This window comes from Uranotaenia lowii, chromosome 3 (genome assembly GCF_029784155.1).
Source record: "Uranotaenia lowii strain MFRU-FL chromosome 3, ASM2978415v1, whole genome shotgun sequence".
Classification (NCBI taxonomy): domain Eukaryota; kingdom Metazoa; phylum Arthropoda; class Insecta; order Diptera; family Culicidae; genus Uranotaenia; species Uranotaenia lowii.
The window spans coordinates 167658092-167679958 of record NC_073693.1 but is presented as its reverse complement, the minus strand read 5'-3'; the positions used below and the strand labels follow the sequence as shown (position 1 = coordinate 167679958).

General features: G+C 38.6%; 1 protein-coding gene across 1 annotated transcript; it reads left to right on the top strand.

The window, feature by feature from the left end:
- Nucleotides 1–17049: 17049 nt before the first annotated feature.
- LOC129752822 (uncharacterized protein K02A2.6-like) lies at nt 17050–20765 on the top strand. The gene is made up of 2 exons (XM_055748603.1): nt 17050–18589; nt 20347–20765. Exons 1-2 carry the CDS (start codon nt 17050–17052, stop codon nt 20763–20765), a joined length of 1959 nt encoding a protein of 652 aa, XP_055604578.1.
- The last annotated feature ends 1102 nt before the right edge of the window (nt 20766–21867 follow it).

The window sequence follows — 21867 nt, the reverse complement described above, 5'->3', positions numbered from 1 at the left end:
AATTTACGTGAAAGAGTGTTTGAATAAACGTCTGCTGCCTTTCCTGAAGAAACACGGTTGTTCCGTACTGTTTTGGCCGGATTTGGCATCTTGCCATTACGGTAAAAAGGCCATGGAGTAGTACGACGCCAACAACGTGCAGGTGGTTCCCAAGGACAAGAACCCTCCCAACAAGCCAGAGCTCCGCCCAATTGAGAAATACTGGGCTATTGTCAAGCGGAACCTAAAGAAGACCAAAAAACTGCTAAGGTCGAGCAGCAGTTCAGGACAAACTGGTTTTCTGCGGCGAAGAAGGTGGATAAGGTGGCTGTACAAAATCTGATGGCAGGGGTTAAGCGTAAGACCCGGCAATTTGGATTTGGAAAAGCGGAAGCCTAACTGAATATTTTTCCTGAATTTTATACTAATTAAACTTGAAAAAGAAATTTAATTTGATTTTTTAAATAAACGATTTCACCGATTTGCACGCGTTTTCCCTTGACCAAATTTTGACCGCATCACCCTTTAAAGTTCGGATCTGGAACAGCTCGACAGTAGGTTCGATTTTTTAAATATTTTCTCTTATCGCGAAATTGATGCAATGGGTCTAGTCGACCGTGTGCAGCATTCCTAAACGTTCTCGTAAGCGGAATACTTTAGTTTGGCTGGATCGTAGCAAGCCTAGAAGTGGAATTAAGGATTCCATGTCAACAGATTCACTGTAAAAAGTGTTCATCTGCATATAAGGAGAACGATATTATCAGCTTGGTAGGTAAGTAGTTAAACATGCCATTGAATCAGTCTCCAATTGAGATTTTTTGCGAATGTTGCATCCTTACCTTCTAATTGAAACTATTTTTTCTTGTAGTTATTGTTTATTGTTTATAAAAAAAAAAACCATTTGACGTAAATGTCTTAATGGTTTACTTAATCTAGGTCTACCTAAACATACATTCAAAGTTTTCTTATTAGTTATTTCTTAATTGGTCACTTATGCTGGATTCGATCAAGCGTTTAAAGGTTGCAGTTGAGATATTAAAGTCAAAGAGAGCATAGTTGCGTAAGAAGCTTACTTTTGCAGAACGCAGGGGGTCATTGCTACCATAGCGCGTATTTCTTGATTCCAGTGATAGCCAGTCACGATTTCGCAGGGTTCTTTCTGGAGCATGTAACGAATTTTTCTCGCCTACAATGACAGCAACTTGATTAAGGGCACCACTTCCGGTTGGAAGGTTGCTGTCACAAGTTCGAAAGCCGACAAAAAAGACTCTTGCTCTGGACAGGTGTGAAGTTAATGGCTCAAAGAAGCACTACAAAATTGGCCCACGGTCAGGTCAAGCAATTTAAACGGGGAAAACTAGTTCAAATCAAATAATAATAACCACGCAAAACACAAAAATACCAATCCTAAGTCCAATAGGAGTAAATCGACCTTAAGCGGTTTCCACTTGCATGCAATCTTTGCGTTTGATGGATTTTGCCTACCCGCCAGGCGCTATGCGCAACGAATAAGATTTCTGTTTGGTACTTTAACAAATTGCGTTGTATTCCTAGCAAATTCCTTCGCTAAACCTAAGGAGCTCCTTGCTAATCCTCTTAATAAAATATTTACAATATTGGGTTTTAGATACTTCTAACCTGTTATCCGGTTCGTGCATGTACTCGCTGCTTTGTCCGAGTAGCTGTCAGAGTGATGTCGACAGCCCACGTGCCTTCCACGTAAGCACCGCAACGTAGCGATAGCGGTGTTCCGAGACCCCAGGGGTATTCAAACCTCAACCGAGTGTCGTTCCTGGTCCTCCGTCGTAGCCGAAAAGGTGTAAAGATTCTCGATCCCAGACTTGGACCCACGTTGACGCTGGTTTCCTGTCAACGTCATACATTTTTTTGTTACATATTTTTACGTTACACAATGCGAGGATGCGCGTTACCTTTTCCAATACGCTTTTATTATTACACCAGCGTATGGTCGCTGATATTTTATTTTATCCCAGCGTACAGTCACAAATACCCTTCTTGAGCGCGACTACCCTACTACTAAAGGACACGTTATTAATTTATTTTTTTCTATCGCACATTTCATTTTTTTCACATTACCGGTTATACTCAATAATCTGATCGCAATCCAAAAACTAGTATCTACATATACTATAATATACAAATTTCTTAAAATGCGTGCTATGAAGCTGTAAGTTGATATCTTTCTATATGATATCTTAAGCTTAGCTCAATATCGGAATCTATCGCACTGAACGGCTTGGCTCATTCCAACAAAGTGGCCGAACAACCCGCTTAACAAAATAAATGCTTGGAATGCTTGAAAGAATGCTTGGATTCCAAGCATTCTTCAAGCATTCCTCCCATTGAATTCAAGCATTAAATGGCCCAAGGCCCAACCGATTCTACTTGAATCCGTTTTCCCGGTTCAGAATGACAGCTCAAGTTGACATCTAGCATAGTTTTATTGTATTAGTGAGTAAAGTATGTGCTTATGTGTTAGTGCAATATGAATGCATATGTATTAGTGTGATCTAGAAAGCGCGTTGAAAATTATGTTTTGTAATCAAAATTGATGAAAACGAAAATGCGTTTTAAATACTTTTTATTTATTTTCACTGACGAAACACAATAGTTTGGAATCGACACAATTTTCTTTTTTTCATCGGAAATGTTTCTTTGCTGGCCACGTATATTTCGCAAAATCACCCCAACTGAATATTTTTTCCCTTCCTTCATGCTGATCGTCTCCGGAACTTCAACAATCCGCTAGGTTCCGTGCTTCACATATTTCGAAGAAACGCATAATCGCCAACCTTGACCATAAAATCCAACTTGAACTGGTATCCAGAGATGGCCCCCGTGTGTACGCTGGAGGAAGAAATAAAAAAAAACAATTCAGCTCATCAAGTTGATAAAACTGAATTTGGTTAGACTACTTAGGGGAAAGGTTTCCTAAATGGGCCTATCGGGTTAAATGACCCTACGGCTGTTTGATGAAATGGCTGACTAGACAGCTTATCTGACCAATGCATTTTGAGGGTGATACGCTCAGAACATAAGGCATGAAAGAATTTTATGAATTTACAAACTCAAAAAAAATTTAAAAAATCATACAAGGTTTTGATACATTTTGATGTAATATTTCGACTTTTAAAAATTAAACGTAAAGAAGCTTAAAACAAAATTAGGATGGTTTTTTTCCTGACTCAAATGAACTTAAGAAATCAAACATATTTCAGCTTTTGTGGAGGTTTAATAATGATTATATAGTGGAATAATAGAGTGTTTTTGTATGCCCCCATCATGTTTGTAAAATGCCTCCATCCTAAAATAACGGGTTAAATAGAATAATTAAATTATTCTTTTCATTGAACCTTCAAATCTAGGCTCTGACTAACATCTTAAGAGAGAATTGAAGATCTAAAAACTGATTTGATAAAGTTTTCATATGGATGAACTGTCTCCATAGTATGGCAACCCTAACTTTTGTATTATTCCATAAAATTATAATATACATAGATTTTTATGAAACTTCAGCTTTGTCGTACAGAAATTGTTACTTTCTAGCAGTTTCAATAAACTTATACGGAAATATTACCCAAAAAACAGGAATTTTGTTCAAAACATAAATAGGCGCATTTAGCCCGCACGTTTTGAGGTTCGGCATTTTAGACAACACTTATAATAAAATCGTTTTCTTGGAAACAGAAGAAAATTTTAACATAAAAATTACTCCAATGTATAGAAAACAGATGCCTGCACACGTGTATATAGTTTTTGTACACATATGCGATGTGATATTTGATTAAATCAGTGTTCTGCTTAATAGGCGCATATAGCCCGCTCCTCCCCTACAGTTGGTATGCGATGCTCGAGGTCGGAAAACTAACTCTGGATGTGGCATTGGCATTCCTCTGACAGGCCAGTTTTTGGAATTTAGGCGCCCACAATTTTTTCTCGGCGAGCACGTATGGTTGTTCATTTTTTTCGTCCCTAAACCACTGAAAAAGAAACGAAAATTTGGATTAAACTCGCACTAAATGGAACAATCTATCATAACTCACCATTTTTCTGTCCTCGCGTCGTTCAACTTCTTGAGCTGATTTCCTGCGTCTTGCTAGAACCATGTCTTTCTGCACAAATGGAGAGAAAGAAAACCCGTTGCGATTTTTCAGCTTTGCTTGAATCACTTATACTCACAAGTGAAAGTATTTATCTTTTACGTATGCCATGCACATGATTGAATTAATATATGTGCAATCGGTGCAATCAGCTGACTAGACTGATGCACGTTTAGAGTTAAAACCCAAATTTAAAGCATTGAACACAACCCTACGCGCGGAATTGCTAGCTCAAGGGTTTAAAAGGGCCTGCGGGAAGTTGCTTCGATCTCATTACTTGGATTGGAAGTCCAGCTTTGAAACAAAAGGATCGATACTTTTGTCTTTGCGTAGCCCCAAGAACCAATAACATATTCGATATAAGAACTAGCTTATCCGATAAACCAACTACCGAGAGCAAACCGTGAGCAAACGGTGGAAATTAGAACCGTTTTAAGCGTTTCTAATTGTGTCTCGGCTGGTTTTCAAATCTAGATGGCGCTAAATGCTTCTAACATATAAATATTACACGGAAAATAAAAAAAAAGGTAAAATTTACCTTTTTTTTCCACCCCTCTTTCGAGGTAAATTTTACCTTTTTTTCATGCACCTAGCAAAACGGTAGATTTTACCATTTTTCAATTCAACTAGCGAAAAGGGAAAATTTCACCTTCTTCGCATTCACCTAGCAAAATAGTAAATAATACCGTTTTCCTATTCACTGATATAAAAGGTATATGCTAGTTGGTTTGATTGGTTTTTTTCAATAAAAATAAAAACAAAATTCATTCCAAAATGTATATTTATTTGAAATAAATAGGGATATTTACTTAATATTTATTTTCGAAATGTATCACCATGTTTGAAAAAATTATAGAGGTAAGTGCTTTTTTGTCAGAGGCTTGTGGCAATTCGGCTTCACGATCTTCCGCGCCATAACGGCCACTGAATCCTCATGCACTGCGTTAACACTTTCATGCCCTTCTCCGTTCGACATATCCGGTGAGGCGCGGCCGGAATGATATCTGGAGGATGACGTGGAATACACCTCGAAGCTGGGCCGATCTGAAACATAAGCAAAGTATTATGACGAGAATCGACACTACTAAATGATATCTAAGAAAATACTTACCATTCTATTCCGATTTACTCATATTGGGCACGAAGCGAAACTTCCCTGCTGAACGACAAAACAGCTTTGGCTTAACCTCAATAAATGGATTCGGCAAATAGTTACTTTTTTCGAGATGAATTGTACCGTTTTGTTTAGCTCAATCCAGGTCAACTCCACCTCACTACAAGGTGAGTTTTACCTTATTTTGATTTACCTTTTTTTCTAGGTGAATTATACTTATTTATCCAGCTCAATTTAGGTGAAGTTCACCTCGCAACGGTAAAATTTACCTTTATTGGATTCACCTTTCTTCTCGGTGAATTATACCTTTTTTCCAACTTCGATTCAGGTAAATTTTACCTCACTGGTAGAAGTTACCTTTTTGGCTTTCATAAGCGTTCACCTTGTTATCTCGGTAAATTTTACCTTTCTATTATTTTCCGTGTAGGGTAGGGCGATACGTGTTGTTACATATATTCGATTAAGGTGGTTCGCTACTTTTATAATAATTTTGAACAAAAACTTTTAGACTTTTATTTATTTACTTATTTATTTATTTTTTTAACCAACCTTATCAACAAATCAAGTTTGGTGGTTCGTTACAAGCATAAATATGACAGCGCGAGAGTAACCAAGAACAATCGATTTCGTTTTTGAAAATTCTCGCCACAAATAGTGATTGGTCAATATCATGGCGATTCGACAGCGTATGGAGGCCAAGCAAAGCGCAGCGTTGTGCATGGTGGCAGCGGTAGCAGATTTCGAGGATTATCCCACGGTAGATCACGCAGAGCATAACGTACGAATTTTCGTTGAACCGCTTCGAAACGCGCCACCCATGCACTCAGAAAAATACTATTATACATGCCATAAGATTCTCTTATGAAGTGGCGCCATAAGAAAAAACAATGAAATTCATAAGATTATCTTATGAAGCGAATGAATTCTGCAGATGAACACCTGCTTCAATGAGAGGTTGTTGCTTTTCATAAGAGGGTCTTATAAAAACAGGATATGTCACGTTTGATGCGAAAAATTCAAAACAATTGATGTTAAAAATTAATTTTATTGTTCGGCTTATTTGTTTGGTACATACATTATGGTCACCATCAGCAGCACATCAACACCCGGTTCCACCGGTTCCGGTTTGTTTGGCCGCATACGGTCCTTTGACCTTGGGTTTTTTCCCGCTCAACGAGCTGAAAAGTAAACAAAAAACAAATTAAACTTTTCAAATATGTTTGACGATCACTAAAGATAAACTTCATTTCAAACTTACCACTTAGAACAATAACTTTAATAATTCCACAATTTCGTTTGACGATTGAAAAATGACTGAATGGAATCGATGTGTTCATTATTTTTCCTCAATGCCGTATCTTCTATTTTTCATAAGAACTTCGTATGAAAATTGAAAGAATTTCATAAGACTCTTATGAAAAATTAGTTTCGACGCAAAAAAGGGGTTCATAAGACGTATCTTATGAAAATTGTAATAAGAATTTGCCTGAGTGTGTAGTTTCGAATGGCCACCACACCAGATTTGCAGATTATAATATTGAACGAACCAGGCAGCGATATAGAGCTCGAAGACAAACAGGATCTGTAAATTCTTTACTCAGACGTATGACAAACCCCAGCATTCGGTTGGCCTTTTCAAGTGTAGCACAGTAGTGTTCCTTGAATATCATATGACTATCCAAAACAACGCCGAGGTCCTTTATTTGATTAACACGTTGTAGAAGTTCGCCCTGGATATTATAGTCGTACAAATGTTATGATACAGCACTTAGAAACGCTTAAGGCCAGCAGGTTGACAGCACACCAGTTCACTACTGTTTCGAGGAATTGCTGTAGTTTCTGACAATCTGCCAAACTGTTAACGTTCAGAAAAATTTTCAAATCGTCCGCGTACATAAGTACTCCGCATCCAAAAAGTAGCATGTTAATATCATTGCAGAACAGGGTGAACAATACAGGGCCCAAATTACTTCCTTGTGGTACTCCTGAAATCGGAATGAAATCTGAAGATTCAGATGTTCCGATTTTAACAGCAAGACGACGATTTGTTAAATAGCTTCTGATCCATGCACAAAATCTCTCAGATACTCCAGATACAGATACTAATAACAAAGTTCTTCAAGACACAGTAAAATGTAAAGTTTGTTCAACTATGTGACATACAGTGATACAAGTTACTTTTTTAATCTTGCTTGTATACCTTCTCGAACTAGATTTGATAGACTGTTTCGTTGGTAAACTTATTCGACATCTTCTCGTAGAACTTCCGTACCCGAGTTTTAGCCGTCGATTGATGCCACTCATCGCAGTTTGGGAAGTTCTGTACATTGTATGTATGTAGTTCAGCCCTCTTCTTTGCATTCTGGACGTAGCTCTGCGACATGCCGATCTATTTAGCCAAATCACGGATTGAGATGTTGGAATTTGCTTTAATCATCCGCTTCACCTTCCCCTCCGTCTTTTTGTTCTCCGATCCCGGTTTTCTTCCAGCTCCTTTGACGTGGTCCAACGTTAACCGCTCCTGGAACCGCTTTAACACTCTGGAGACGGTTGAATGGTAAATGTCCAACATTTTTCCCAACTGCCGGTACGACAGGTCACACAGCAAATTTTTTTTGCTGGAAACCAGTAATTTTTTGCTGGTTTTTGTCCCGCTGACTTTCCAGCAGAATTCAGCAAACGTTAATGCTGGTTTCCAGCAATTCAAATTGCTGGAAAATCAGCAATCCAGATTGCTGAAAACCAGCTATTTCTTGCAACACAACCGGCTGTATTTAGTATCAAATTTATATTTTTATTCAAAATTAAATTTTGATTTGGCTATGCATATAATAAACAATAAAACAATTATTTCCTCCCTTTTTTTAAAGGGATATATTTATTTCCAGAAACCGATTTTTTTTTTCAATATTCTATAATACCTCTGGGCTCTGGGCTGGCAGTTTTGTGCCAAAGTGTTGATCATCCGCCACCTGTTAAAATAGCTTTGATTAGAATATTTTAGAGAAAATCTATCTGTCCAAGAAAAACTCACCCTTGACTTCTTATCTGGTTGCTAGAATATAGAGGAAAATAAAATAATTATATCAATTTAACCAAAATTCGTAAAATAGAATCTCACCTTGCTTCAGCGTACGAAACAAAAACAAACTCCAAATTGACAACTCGATTGATGATTTTCCAGCAAACTAGATCAATTGCTGGAAATTCCAGCAATTTGAAAAGCGATTGCTGAATTTTCAGCAAAAATGACAAGAACACAACCGAATGCTGAAAAATTCAGCAATTCGAAAACCGATTGCTGGTTTCCTGCAAAAATTTGGATTGCTGAACGTTTCCAGCAATTTTTTTTGCTGGAAATCGAAGCAAAAATTTACAGTTCAGGAAATTGCAGGTGTTTGGAAAGAGTTTGTTCTCGCGACTCGCGTTGGTTAACGTCCATTTTCGTTGAATCGAAAAACAAGACTTCGAGTTTGACAGCATGTTAACAATACACATCAATGCGAAAGTGTGCAAAGTTTGGTTGATTTTTACCCAATGGTAAAAAAGTTATGCTCTGTTGAATGTTTCGCTATAATTTTGTGTTCGCCCTTCAGTTCAAATTTTCGAGAGATTGAATTTTTTTTTCGCTGACAGAAAAAAAACGCGTCAACTTCCATGTCAAAAATATCCATTTAATCGTAAGGACAAAGTAATTGAGAGACTGTTTATCAGTTCTGTGTTTTGCTATTTATCTGGATTCATTTGAGAAAAACTCAGGGCTATTTTGATTCAGCCTTCTCGTGAAAATCTTTTTCGTACAAAAAGACTGTTTCCTTTAAAGTTTCATCTTCACTAAAGTTTTTTTTAAATTAGTTTAATAGCATTTAAGATTACCGGCAAAAATTTGAAATCATCTTGTCATTTTAGGCAAGTGTCGTCTCAACAGAGCGTTCTCCTCTATGCTCCAAACTTTTTCAATTAATGCGATTTAATTTAGAAGTTTTAAATACTTCAAGTATTCCACAATTGAACTAACCAGCATGTACCAACTTTGTATGATGCTGTTCATAGTGGATCAGCAATGAAGGCATACAATCTATCCGGTGACAACCAGAATGTTTATCGTAAGAGACAGAGAAAGAGCCCTTGGAAGCAACCCAGCATAGTTCACGGCATCCGACGACATAATCTTGCCCACTGCCCTACTGGTCCTACTAGAAGCGGTGATTAAGCACAGACCGGCTTAAGTGATTTCGGTGCGTGATTGAGTCAAATTGGACTTAATTTATTCTTCCGCTTTCCAGACGCGGCTGCTTGAAAGGTTACCCAGCACTCTCTTTCTCTGTTTCTGTCTCTTTACCAGAATAGATTAAATTCGTGCCCCCGCCGTGGCCGAAGTTTGTTGTGTTTCTTTTCTCAGCTTGAATTAGACCATTTATACCAAAACGACCCACCGACACTCTGTGTTTTTGAAGCTCAGCCAGCCGGTACCCAAGTAGCTAATACGATTGGACCGTCAACAAGCGGGTGAAATTCAATTTGGTTGTTGATACAGTTAATTTAGCGGATCATGGGTCTTGGCACTGATTTTGGTGCTGGGCAATCGAATTCATTTATCTACCCACTGATGAAGACTTTTCTTAAATGGTATCGTTTACAGGCTACTCATAAATACCTTGCAGTCAGCCCTCACAATGGTCATTAGATTGATGTATTCCTGTTGCATAGTTGGAAAGGATCTGAAAAATAAATTGGACAAACAGCAATCATAACACGTTAGACCGATAAATTGAGACTTTTTATCTGTTTTATTTTACCTACTTAATAGTAAATTGCTTATGCCAAATACTTTGAATGAGAACTTCGAAATCCTCGGAAAACCCCTTCAGTTAGGCTATTGTAGATACCGTGTACCGTGTGTAAATTCTTGGCAAGAATTTGTATGAAGGTACCTTCAAGTTTATGTTCTTAAATCTTCTAATAGTTTCAAATACACTGGGAAACATGCCATTTTTAAAATTCTCTATGAAATTACAAATGCTGAAGTCTCTTGGTATTTCCATCTAAAATCGTGCATTTGAATCTGTTAAAACAAGCAACCAGTGATTAAATCTTGTTCACATATAAGCCATTTTTGCAACACTATGATTAGTTCCATGAAAATATGATTTCATTTTTATTAAATTGGGGTAGCAAAATTGAAATTGGGAGAGCACAGATTGCTGCAAAAAAAAACAAAACAGACATATAAGCTCAGATTGGTTAAACATTCTATGGAGTATCGACGCATGAAAACCAAATCCCAAACAAGAACTTACGGAACTTGTGGCTTTTCTTTTAGTCTTTTTTTGTCTTGTAAAGCGGCTTTTTTTATTCTTGAAGGCAGGAGAAAATGAGCAAAAAACAGTGCGTGGAGTAGAAAGCAAAAAAAAAAATATTTCAATTAAATAAGGAATTTTGATTGGCTCCGTGCTTCGGCGTAAAATGTAAGGATCTGGTCAAAGGAAATCATACCTACATAAAATGTGCCGCTCAGCCCATCATGTTAAACGAGGCAAATTCTGTTGAAGAATGCATGTCAACAACGGTGTTAGGAATCCCTTCGAAAGGCTGCTGCTGTTAAGAAAACAAGATGAGAAAACTTATTTGGTCTATTGAGTTTTTATGGTTCAAGTTCAGCTCTTCCAGTACACCCTAAATTTTCGATAAGGTTTTAAACAAATGAAAAATATCTGATATTAGATATTTATTGTGGAGTCATTTTCTCAAATCTTTCGGATATAAATACTGAAAATGCAAGAGCAAGTTCACCCGTGATCGGAAAAAGTGGTAGAAATGTTGACACTTGTAACACATTTTGAAAATTTTACCAAGTGATTTTTTTTTTATCTGTGGCCGCCAATTTTTTTCACAACACTGTTTCTCTTTCAGCTGCAAGTGATACAAATCCAACTTTCTTTTTGCATCACAGCATGCCAAAATATAACTTGTGTTGTAAAAAAAAATTGACGGTCGCAAATCTTGAAAGATTGTTTGCATGGTAAAATTTTCAAAATGTGCTTCAAGTGTCAAAATTTCTACCACTTTTTCCCAACACGGATGAACTTGTTCTAAATGTTAAAAAAAAACTTTCAGAATAAGAAAAAAATTGCTATTACACTCAGCATGCTTCGCCTGGAGAAAAAGATTTTTATAATGAAACGTACCTACATCAGTACATTTTCGCCCGTGAATTAATTGTAATAAGTATGATATCGACAGTTTTTCTGAACTCTCTTTGATTAGTATTGTGACCTCCCTTTATTGGATGGTGAGGGGCTTCAAACTTCGTAGGGACAATTCCCGGCCTCAAAATCTTATCCACGCCAATTTTCACGCCCCCTTTCAGTGATTTTCGCGACCATGGAGGACATACAGACATACCAAGCCTTTCATATATTAGAAGATTTAGATACTTAACTAGCTAACCCGGTGTGTTTGGCTACGCCTTGTTAAGATGTTAGAAATTTTAATAATGATTAAAATCATTTTAAATCATCCTCTTGAAATGAAAACTACTACTTGAGTTTCAAATTACATTACAAAGAAGTTGACTATTAGTTTTCTGAAAAATTTTTGTTTCCTGTTTTCAAAACTGTGGAGATGAGATGAAGAGTGTTCAGAATGAAAATAAAATACCGTCAAACGGGGCATCATGCAACAGCGGGTTTAGATGCAACATTTATATAACACCACACTGAATAAATTTTTTATTTAATGTATTGTAATAAAGTTATCTTTTAATGATTACAAAATGATGATGACATAATATCTCGCATCTTAAACTTGTTTTTTAAAGTTTTCTTTAATGAAAAATTTGAAAAATATTTGAAAGGCTGCAGCTTTGTTTGTTTTAAAACTGTAAATCCATCATCGAGAGGAAACACTTTTCTCTGATTCGGATCCGTTCGTCTTTAGTTGGCAGGAGCAGGGCTGTTTATGTTTCGATACCGGGACCTCATGCAACCGAAACTTCTGAAGCCGTTTTACCGCTTCTCACATCTTTCCGGTGGATAAAATATCCAAAAATTGGAAAATGGTTCCAAAAATCTTACGTAAGAAATGTTACATTAATAATTCGTCACAGCCATAAGAAACCATATCTATTACTCAGGCTTTTTTCACTACCTATAAGTTGTTCATTTTTATGTTACACAGGAAATTTAAACTGTACTATTACTGCTACGTGTCACTTAAACTGCAACCTTTAAAATAAATCAACCTGTAATTAACCAAAACTGTAATTTCAAATTGTTCTCCTTGAAAGTTAACGAAGATTCATTTATTGTTACAGCAAATGTCTTGTGAAAAAGTTGAACACTAAAAATTAAATGTCACGTAATTTATTTTTCGACCTGTAAAATTACGGTAAATGTCCTGCTCCTTTTTGTTACATGACATTTGCGTAATTTTACATTTGCTGTGTAGTTATGTTATTTATCTTTTTATGTCTTTGAATTATTACAAAAAAAAAACAACAAACAAACAAACAATCTTTTTAATTGGAAAATTTATAGAATCAAAAAAGAAAGTGGCGCGTTGTGACACCACGATTTTTGTCCATCATATTTCGAAAATGACTTCATCAAGACAGTTTTTTCAGTGAAAGACACTACCAACTCCAAGTTTTACATACGATTTACCAAAAAAAACCTAAAACTTTATCGCTTACCGCTCAAATGAGTCTGAGTTTTAAGGTTAGTTGACAACGTTATTGTCGTTAAACATTTTCTCACCAATTTTAATAGCATAGAATGATTTTTTTTTAGATTTTATGATTTTCAGCACAAAAACATAAAAAATGTCATGGTATCTTGTGCTAGCCTAATCTTTCAATCTTTTCGGATCGGATTTCAGATTTTATATTGTTTATTCGATTGTGGTAATTTATTTAAGATTATTGTTACCCCGAACATGCTACGTCTTAAATAAAGTTTTCTATAACCGTTTATGAAATTCCTATCTGTTGTTTTGTATGAATTGTGTTTTTCAAATGCAGATATTATGTTCTACCTAAACAGTGCTTTGCTATGGAGCATGGATGTCACATTTTTAATATTTTCAAGCTATTTTTGAAAAAAAAAACGTGTAAATTTCTTAACAAAAAAAACTTAAGATCTTACTAGGGAGAGGGGGGTTTTTGTAAACCTTATTTTGTGTTACCAGGGTGGGGGGAGAGAGGTTCAAAAATTTCCAAAATCGTACTTACGTAATTACTTAATACTACACTCACTTATTTCTACTTCATATTTCTTTTTCATAATCATTAGAGTAAGGTGGGGTAAAAGTACGAGTCGGGTAAAAGTCTGCTTTGAGATTATCACAAACCGAGAACAGAAAAATTCAAAATTCTGGCGTGGATTGATAGTGATTTGGACTGCCTTCATCCAGACCAAATTTTTATTTGAAAAAATAGAAAATACTCCGAAAAATGAAGTAAAGCAGCTGTTCGCGCCAAACTGCACCATCGCAAGCCAGACAATAATCAATGCAACCGACAAACAATATCAATTACTATATCCATGCCACACGCATCTCCAGCAGTTCTGACCAACAGATAATAGTGCATGTGTGGAGTAGTGTAGGTTAAACAGGTGTAGGTTAAGGAATAGAAGATAGCCGGTTGGACTCGAAAGACTATTACAAGCTGCTGCTGGTCAGTTATACCGTATTTGTTTTCACCTCACGAAAGTGTTGCACCTTCCACGCTGAAAACGAGCATGAATCGAGTTTTGCACCCACCTTTGTTGGTGTACGTGAAATCGGCAGTGTCAACAGAAAACATCAAGCTGTCAAAAATCCATTACAGCTGGTATTTGTTTTCGTTTGACTTCGAAAATTGAAATGAAATTTACTTTAGTTGATCATTATCTCTTAAATAATATGCCAAACACCGAAATTGGCTGGATATCCAAATACGGCAAACGCATCATTTCTCATCATAACTGACAACCCGTGCAGGATATGAGAAGGCAATGCAAATCTTGCCTTGCTTAAAAATGTCCAAACTTGATTCCAACTACCGTAAGATGAAATGATGGGAATAGAAATAGACCAAGAAAAATGATTATGATCACATGGGAGAACTATTCCCTTCATTCCGATAGACATCGACACTCAACCAGTAGGGGAAAAGTTCATATAACGCCCCATGTGGCTAATACGCGCCACTCTTGTTTTGAAGAATCTGAAACATTTTAAGCCTGCAAAATATTACCAATTTGTTTTAAATGCTGTGATTGGTCATGGCAAGTATGAATTTTTCCTTAAAATGCCCCTGTTTCGTGATAATTTCACAATTTAGGTTTTTCTTCATTTCGATCTAAATTTTAAAACACTTTCAATAAGGTGTCACCAAGCAGAGATAAACGAATAAGACAATCCCCCTTATTCTGCGCCGCGCGTGAGGTGACGGTAGTCGAGTCACCCGATTTCAGTAGTCGCTTTAGGTGAGAAACGTCTTTTAGAATGAACTTTTTTAGTTCTTAACCTAATCTAGTAGTCACCGTGAGTGACAAATCGTATGCTCTGTCACATCGGCTTCGGGAATAAGGTGACAAGACTCACGTGACTCCGACTCGACTCGACTGTCGTCACCTCACGCGCGGCGCAGAATAAGGGGGAATATTTTCTGACACATCGATAGAGGAGAATCTAAACTATGATTTAATGCTAAAAAATCATACTGAACTCGCTAAGGTATGCTTTTTATGGGTATGTTCTATCACGGCCCATGCGCTCTTCATAACGCGCCAATCGTAGTAGGCTGAAAATAGCATTAATTTTTCAAAAAGGCCAATTTTCATTGAATATGAACAATAAGTCTAAAACCATATTTTGAGCGTTAATTCAGCCCAAAAAATCTATTTTTCATTTTTGGTTAAATTACTATTAGTCCATTTTGATTTTCTTTTCAGTCAAAGTGTCTGTAAGTGTTGGTGTGTTTTCGGTCTTCGGCTGCTCTCGGGTGTGTTCGGCTGCTAGGCGCGTATTGAATACACAGCGGCGCGTATTCGCAACACAGTTTTGTTCTGTGGCTTTGAATATGGTTTTTAAAAATTATGATTTTGAAGAAACTATAGCAATTTGAGAAATGAAAAATCATAGGAATTAGTAGAAAACACTTTTCTTCAACGATTACACTCATTTTTAACACAATTTGTACGTGGAATACATAGAAAATCAGCAATTCGCTTAGGTGGCGCATAATAGGGCATGTTCCTCTATAATATTCATACGCCAGGTTGGTCTCCTGTAGTAGAATGTTAATACATGGGCCCCGGAGAGGCGCAAGATGTGGGTTCAAGTCTCACCGGGAGACAAGGCGAATTTTTTTTTCGCATGTTTTTCAACATCGATTTTCTCTTATCTAGTCCCTGAAATTTCATCTAAGTTGGACTCATTTCTCTACAAAAAAAAGTTTCGCTGACTGAGTGTTTGAGTCAAGACCCATCTCTGGGTCGCAATTTAAAAATATAATATGAAAATTTTAGCATGAATTTATATACTATGTTGAATTGTGAAGATTTCAGATTTATTTTACTTGGTAGATTCGCCTCTGGCTCTGATGATAACTGCAATACCGGCTGATTCTGGGTGGTCTATGTTTGCTGCTGCTAGACTGCAGTTACCCCAGCTTGAAGGTTCCGGTATTTTGAACGTTTATTCCTCGCAAATACCTCGAGTACCTATTTCCGTTTTCAGATGACAAAAGAAAAATTCTTGGAAGTGAAATTGGCGATCTCAGATCGCGGAAATCGGGGGAGAAAATTTTGCTAAAAGACCGAAACGAACGAAGCTTCCCAATGCGGGTTTAGTCTCGAACTACCGTTTTTGAAAGGCAACGGGTAAGAATCCGGGACTTGGCGCAACCGAGCATCGTCACCCTAAGGCACAGCTCGAAGCAGAGTAGCTTCGATGCAGCTGAACGCTTCTTGCTGTGGAGACCAACTTGTAGGACCCTCCCGAACAAGAAAACTTTTCGGTTTGGGCGATTCCACCAGATCTTTGGGTTGGCCTTTTTGCACTCGGATTTGCTGCTCTTTTTCGGCATCGCCTGGAACCGATTGCAGCAAACCTTCTGGGCACATTTCTTCTTGGGAGCGTTGTTTGCTTTGTGTTGCGATACCACGAAAGGCTTTATCCTGCAGCGAGTGACATGAGCCTTTCTGATGACAGATGTACTAGGACTGAAGGTTGGGGAGTTAGTTGGAGGAGAGCACCAAGAGCGCGCGCTTATCTGTTGGGCGTCTCGAAAAGTATTTGCCAATAAACTCGAATAAAAGTTGTAGTTATAGTAATCGCTCGTTATAACAATTATTAAAACCCGAAACATCGTAACATTTTGGCGACGAGGATTTCGGTTGCGTGTGTGTCTCGCGGCGTTCGTTTAAACAATTTTGAGTTGCTTGTATAACAGCAATGGCTACCAATCATCAACCAAGCGACCAGCTCTTGATGAGCATCCTACAAGGCCAGCAGAAACTTCTTGAGGAGCTTGTGAAAAATTCAGTGGCGCAGAAAACGAACGCGAATGAGTTTGTCTTGGAATCGTTGTCCAATACCATGTCTGAGTTCGTGTACGATCCGGAAAATGAAGTCACCTTTTTAACTTGGTATAGCCGTTACGAAGATTTATTCAGCAAGGATGCGTCAGCTCTGGACGACGCAAGCAAAGTTCGGTTACTGTTAAGGAAGTTCTCTCCTGCTTCACACCAACGTTATGTTGATTTTATACTGCCAAAAACCCCAAAGGACTTGAATTTCGAAGAGACGATTGCTAAACTTCAAGTTGTATTCGGAGAAGGCACGTCAATGTTTCGAAAGCGTTATCGTTGTCTTCAAACAGTAAAATCGAGCCATGAAGATTACATCAGCTATTCTGCAGCAGTTAATAGGCGCTGTGAAGAATTCAATGTTGGCAGAACAACCGTTGACCAGTTTAAGTGCCTAGTGTTCGTATGTGGCTTACAATCGCCGGACGAAGCAGAAATACGAATGCGTCTCATAAACCGATTGGAAACCGAACCAGACACTATGAACCTTGCCATACTAGCGGATGAATGCAACAGATTGGTGAATTTACGGAAAGACACATCCATGGTAGAGCAGCAAGAAGTGAATTCTGTACATAAAGCAGCTACACACACCGATACACGAACAAGACCGACTAACCTACCAAAAGCTCCTTGTTGGTTGTGTGGTGGCGTTCATTTTGTTCGTGACTGCGAGTACGCAAACCATCGCTGTGCGGAATGTCAACAATTCGGGCATAAAGAAGGGTATTGTGTTTGTATTCGTCCTCCCAGAAATACCTCCTACAGGCATAATCGTACAGGTGGTGACAGTAGACGGGGAGATGGTAGTAGTAATTGGCACCGATACCATTCCCGATCGTTAGTGTGCAATCAAGTGCTAAGCAAGGCGGCTCGAAAATATGTAACAGTGTTAATAAACGAAGTCAAAACGGAATTGCAGATTGACACTGCCTCAGATATTACAGTGATCTCTGAGAAGCGCTGGGAAATCATTGGGAAACCCGCAACCACCACTACATCTGCAAAAGCGTTAACAGCGTCTGGGACGAAATTACAATTATCATCGCAGTTCCAAGCAACCCTGACGTTAGGTGAGATATCAAAACAAGGCATTGTTTACGTTACCAAATCGAATCTGAACATTTTGGGAATCGATTGGATCGAACAATTTGGTATTTGGGACGTTCCGATCAACAGCATCTGTCGACAGCTTCAGCTTTCCGGCACTGACCAAATCAAAAAGCTTAAATCAACCTACTCGGATGTGTTTTCGGATGAGCCAAGTGTTTGTGCTAAGGTTGAAGTGAATCTAGCGGTGAAAGAAGGCGCTGTTCCTGTGTTCCGGCCAAAGCGTCCAGTTTCTTTTGGCTCCTTAAACCTTGTTGAAAATGAGTTGGACAGGCTCGAAAGACGTGGAGTAATTACACCTGTCACGTATTCCGATTGGGCTGCTCCTATTGTGGTCGTGAAAAAGTCGGATAAGTCGGTGCGAATTTGTGGAGATTACTCCACCGGTTTAAACGCAGTGTTAACACCTCACAAATATCCACTTCCTACGCCTGACGAGATATTTGCAACATTATCTGGTGGAATAATTTTCAGCATTTTGGATCTGCGTGACGGTTATTTGCTGATGAATGTTTCGGAAGAGTCTCGTAAGTACTTGACTATAAATACGCATAAAGGCCTGTATCAATACAACCGACTTTCGCCGGGTCTGCGTTCCGCACCTGGGGCGTTCCAGCAAGTAATAGATACCATTCTTGCAGGAATTCCTGGCGTCAAACCGTACATAGACGATGTAATTATAACCGGATGTACGAAAGCTGAGCATGATTATCGTCTAGACCAGGTACTGAGGAAGTTTCAAGAGTTCGGATTGCGCCTCAAGGAGGAGAAATGCCAGTTTTTTGCGGAATCGGTAAAATACCTGGGCCACATTATTGATCGTGCGGGAATCCGTCCAGATCCGAACAAAACACAGGCCATCTCTAACATGCCTGCGCCTACCGACGTCGCAACGTTGCGATCATTTTTGGGCGCTGTAAATTATTACGGGAAATTCATTCCCCACATGCGGAATTTGCGATATCCCTTGGACAATTTATTGAAGACAGCAAATTCGCATTTCGACTGGACTGAACAATGCCAGAAAAGTTTCGACTCCTTAAGACTATTTTGTTATCCGATTTGGCATTAACACACTACGATCCACAATTGCCGATAATAGTTTCTGCTGACGCATCTAACTTTGGCATCGGTGCGTGCATTCACCATGTTTTTCCGGACGGAACTAGGAAGGCAATTTACCATGTTTCTCGTGCGTTGTCATCAGCTGAACAGAATTACGGGCAAATAGAGAAGGAAGGGCTCGCTCTAATTTTTGCTGTGACCCGTTTTCATCGCTTTATCTACGGACGTCTTTTTAAGCTGGAAACGGACCATAAGCCCTTGCTATCAATATTTGGTTCCAAAAAAGGTGTACCTATTTATGCTGCGAATCGTCTACAAAGATGGGCGGTCACTCTTTTGGCCTACGATTTTGAAATCCTTTACGTGCGAACCACGGATTTCGGAAATGCAGATGTATTATCCAGGCTGATAGATCGATGTGCGAAGCCGGACGATGAAATTGTTATAGCAGCGGTAGCAGTGGATGCGGACTTAAAAGAGGTACTTCATGTTGCGATAAATTCCTTAAATATACCTCTCAGTTTAAGAATGATTCGTTCTGCTTCCAACGAGGACGATGTGCTCTTGAAGGTTGCCAACTTTCTTCAAAACGGTTGGCCGGTATCAACAAACAAGCTACAAGGAGAAACTAAGCATTTCTACGAAATAAGGGACTCTCTATCAATCACTGAGGGTTGCCTTATGTTTGGAGAACGTTTGGTCATACCAAGCTGTTATCGCACAAGAGTTTTAAAACAACTGCACGTAGCTCATCCAGGCATAGAGCGAATGAAGGCTTTGGCACGAAGCTACATCTACTGGCCGAGGTTGGATACAGATATTCAAGAATGGGTGCGAAGATGTGCACAGTGCTCTAGAGTTTTGAAAGCTCCAGCTAGAGCGGTTCCACAGTCCTGGCCTGAGACAACTAGGCCTTTCCAAAGAGTGCATATTGACTATGCAGGGCCGCATTACGGGTTATATTTTTTGGTAATTGTTGATGCTTTTACCAAATGGCCCGAAATAATATCATCGAAAACCAGCACTTCGGCTGCTACAATTACGATGCTACGAGATGTATTCTGTCGCTTCGGAATGCCAGACACATTAGTCAGTGATAATGGACGCCAATTCACTTCGGATATTTTCTTAGACTTTTGTACAAAAAACGGCATCGAGCACGTGCGCAGTCCACCTTACCACCCTCAGTCTAACGGGCAGGCTGAGAGATTCGTCGACACGTTTAAACGATCGTTGGCCAAAATTCATCATCCAGAAGGAGATTTGCAAGTCGCATTGGATACATTTTTGCTGAATTATAGAATCACCCCGAACCGTTATGCAAGCAGTGGGAAATCACCTTCTGAACTCTGATTTGGACGTCGTATACGTTCAAATTTAGACCTATTGCTACCATCGAAAAATATCCCTCAAGATAAGGTGCCGGTTGCAGATAGGATACGACGCTTTGAGAGTGGCGATGCGGTGTATGTTCAGCAGCATGTACGAGAATCAACGAAGTGGAGTCCAGGTGAAGTTGTTAAGTGCCTGGGTAACGTGTTGTATACGGTGCAATTAGACAATGGGCGAATCGTGACAGCCCATGTTAACCAAATGATACGTCGCTATGGTGAAGGACCTAGTAATAAGCCACAACTTCCCCTCGATATATTGGTCGACAGTTTTGATATGTATCCAACGAAACAAATTGCCACACCACAGTTGCCGGTAGAAGGAGTAAACAATGAAGTTTTTCCTCTTAGGAGATCTGGTAGAACCCGAAACGTTCCTGTGAGGTATAGAGACTATCATCTTTATTGAGGGGGAGATGTTGCGATACCACGAAAGGCTTTATCCTGCAGCGAGTGACATGAGCCTTTCTGATGACAGATGTACTAGGACTGAAGGTTGGGGAGTTAGTTGGAGGAGAGCACCAAGAGCGCGCGCTTATCTGTTGGGCGTCTCGAAAAGTATTTGCCAATAAACTCGAATAAAAGTTGTAGTTATAGTAATCGCTCGTTATTGCAATTATTAAAACCCGAAACATCGTAACACTTTGGAACGTGCCATCCAGGTGAAATTCTCCGCCTCTGTTGGAAACGGCACTGGTATTGAATCCGGAACAAGTTTCCGTTCTTCGGGATAATAAAGAGAAAAAAACAGCTCGAACGCAATTTTTGCGGTATAGAAATAAACCAACCAGCTGATATTTGTTTACAACGGGAAGCATGTGCTGTCAAAATTCATGATAGTATTGGTGAGAGCGCAAGCAACACCGAATATTTTCAGAGTGTTCCACCGTCCACTTTATGGTGCACTACCAGTGGACTACTCATCCTGAAAACGAGCATGAAAACAGCAAAAAGTGCACTACCGGTAGTGCCCCGGTGCACCACCACACGAAAACGAATTCTCTATTAGAAGCGAGACAAGTTAGAACGAATAAAGCACCCGTGTCGCTCGTATCACATAGGGGAAAGGTTTCCTAAATGGGCCTATCGGGTTAAATGACCCTACGGCCTTTTGACGAAATGGCTGACAAGACAACATATCTAATCAATGCATTTTGAGGGTAATACGCTTTGAACATAAGGCAAGAAACAATTTTATGAATAAACCAACCCAAAAAAATTAAAAATTCATACAAGGTTTTGATACATTTTGATGTAATATTTTGACTTTTAAAAATTATCCGTAATGAAGCTCAAAACAAAAACTAGGATAGTTTTTGTTTCTTATTCAAATAAACTACAAAAATAAAACATATTTAAGCTTTTATGGAAGTTTAATAATGATTATATAGTGGAATAAGAGAGTGTTTTTGTATGCCACCATCATGTTTCTAAAATGCCTCCATCCTAAAATAACAGGTTAAATAGAATAAATAAATGCTTTTTATCATTGAAACTTCAAATCTAAGCTC

Excerpts from the sequence above, each read along its gene's own strand:
- LOC129752822 (XM_055748603.1), top strand. The coding sequence starts at position 17,050 with ATGTTTCGAAAGCGTTATCGTTGTCTTCAAACAGTAAAATCGAGCCAT. Across the intron at positions 18,590-20,346 it reads CGATGTAATTATAACCGGAT|ACCTATTGCTACCATCGAAA; the intron begins GTACGAAAGCTG and ends GTTCAAATTTAG.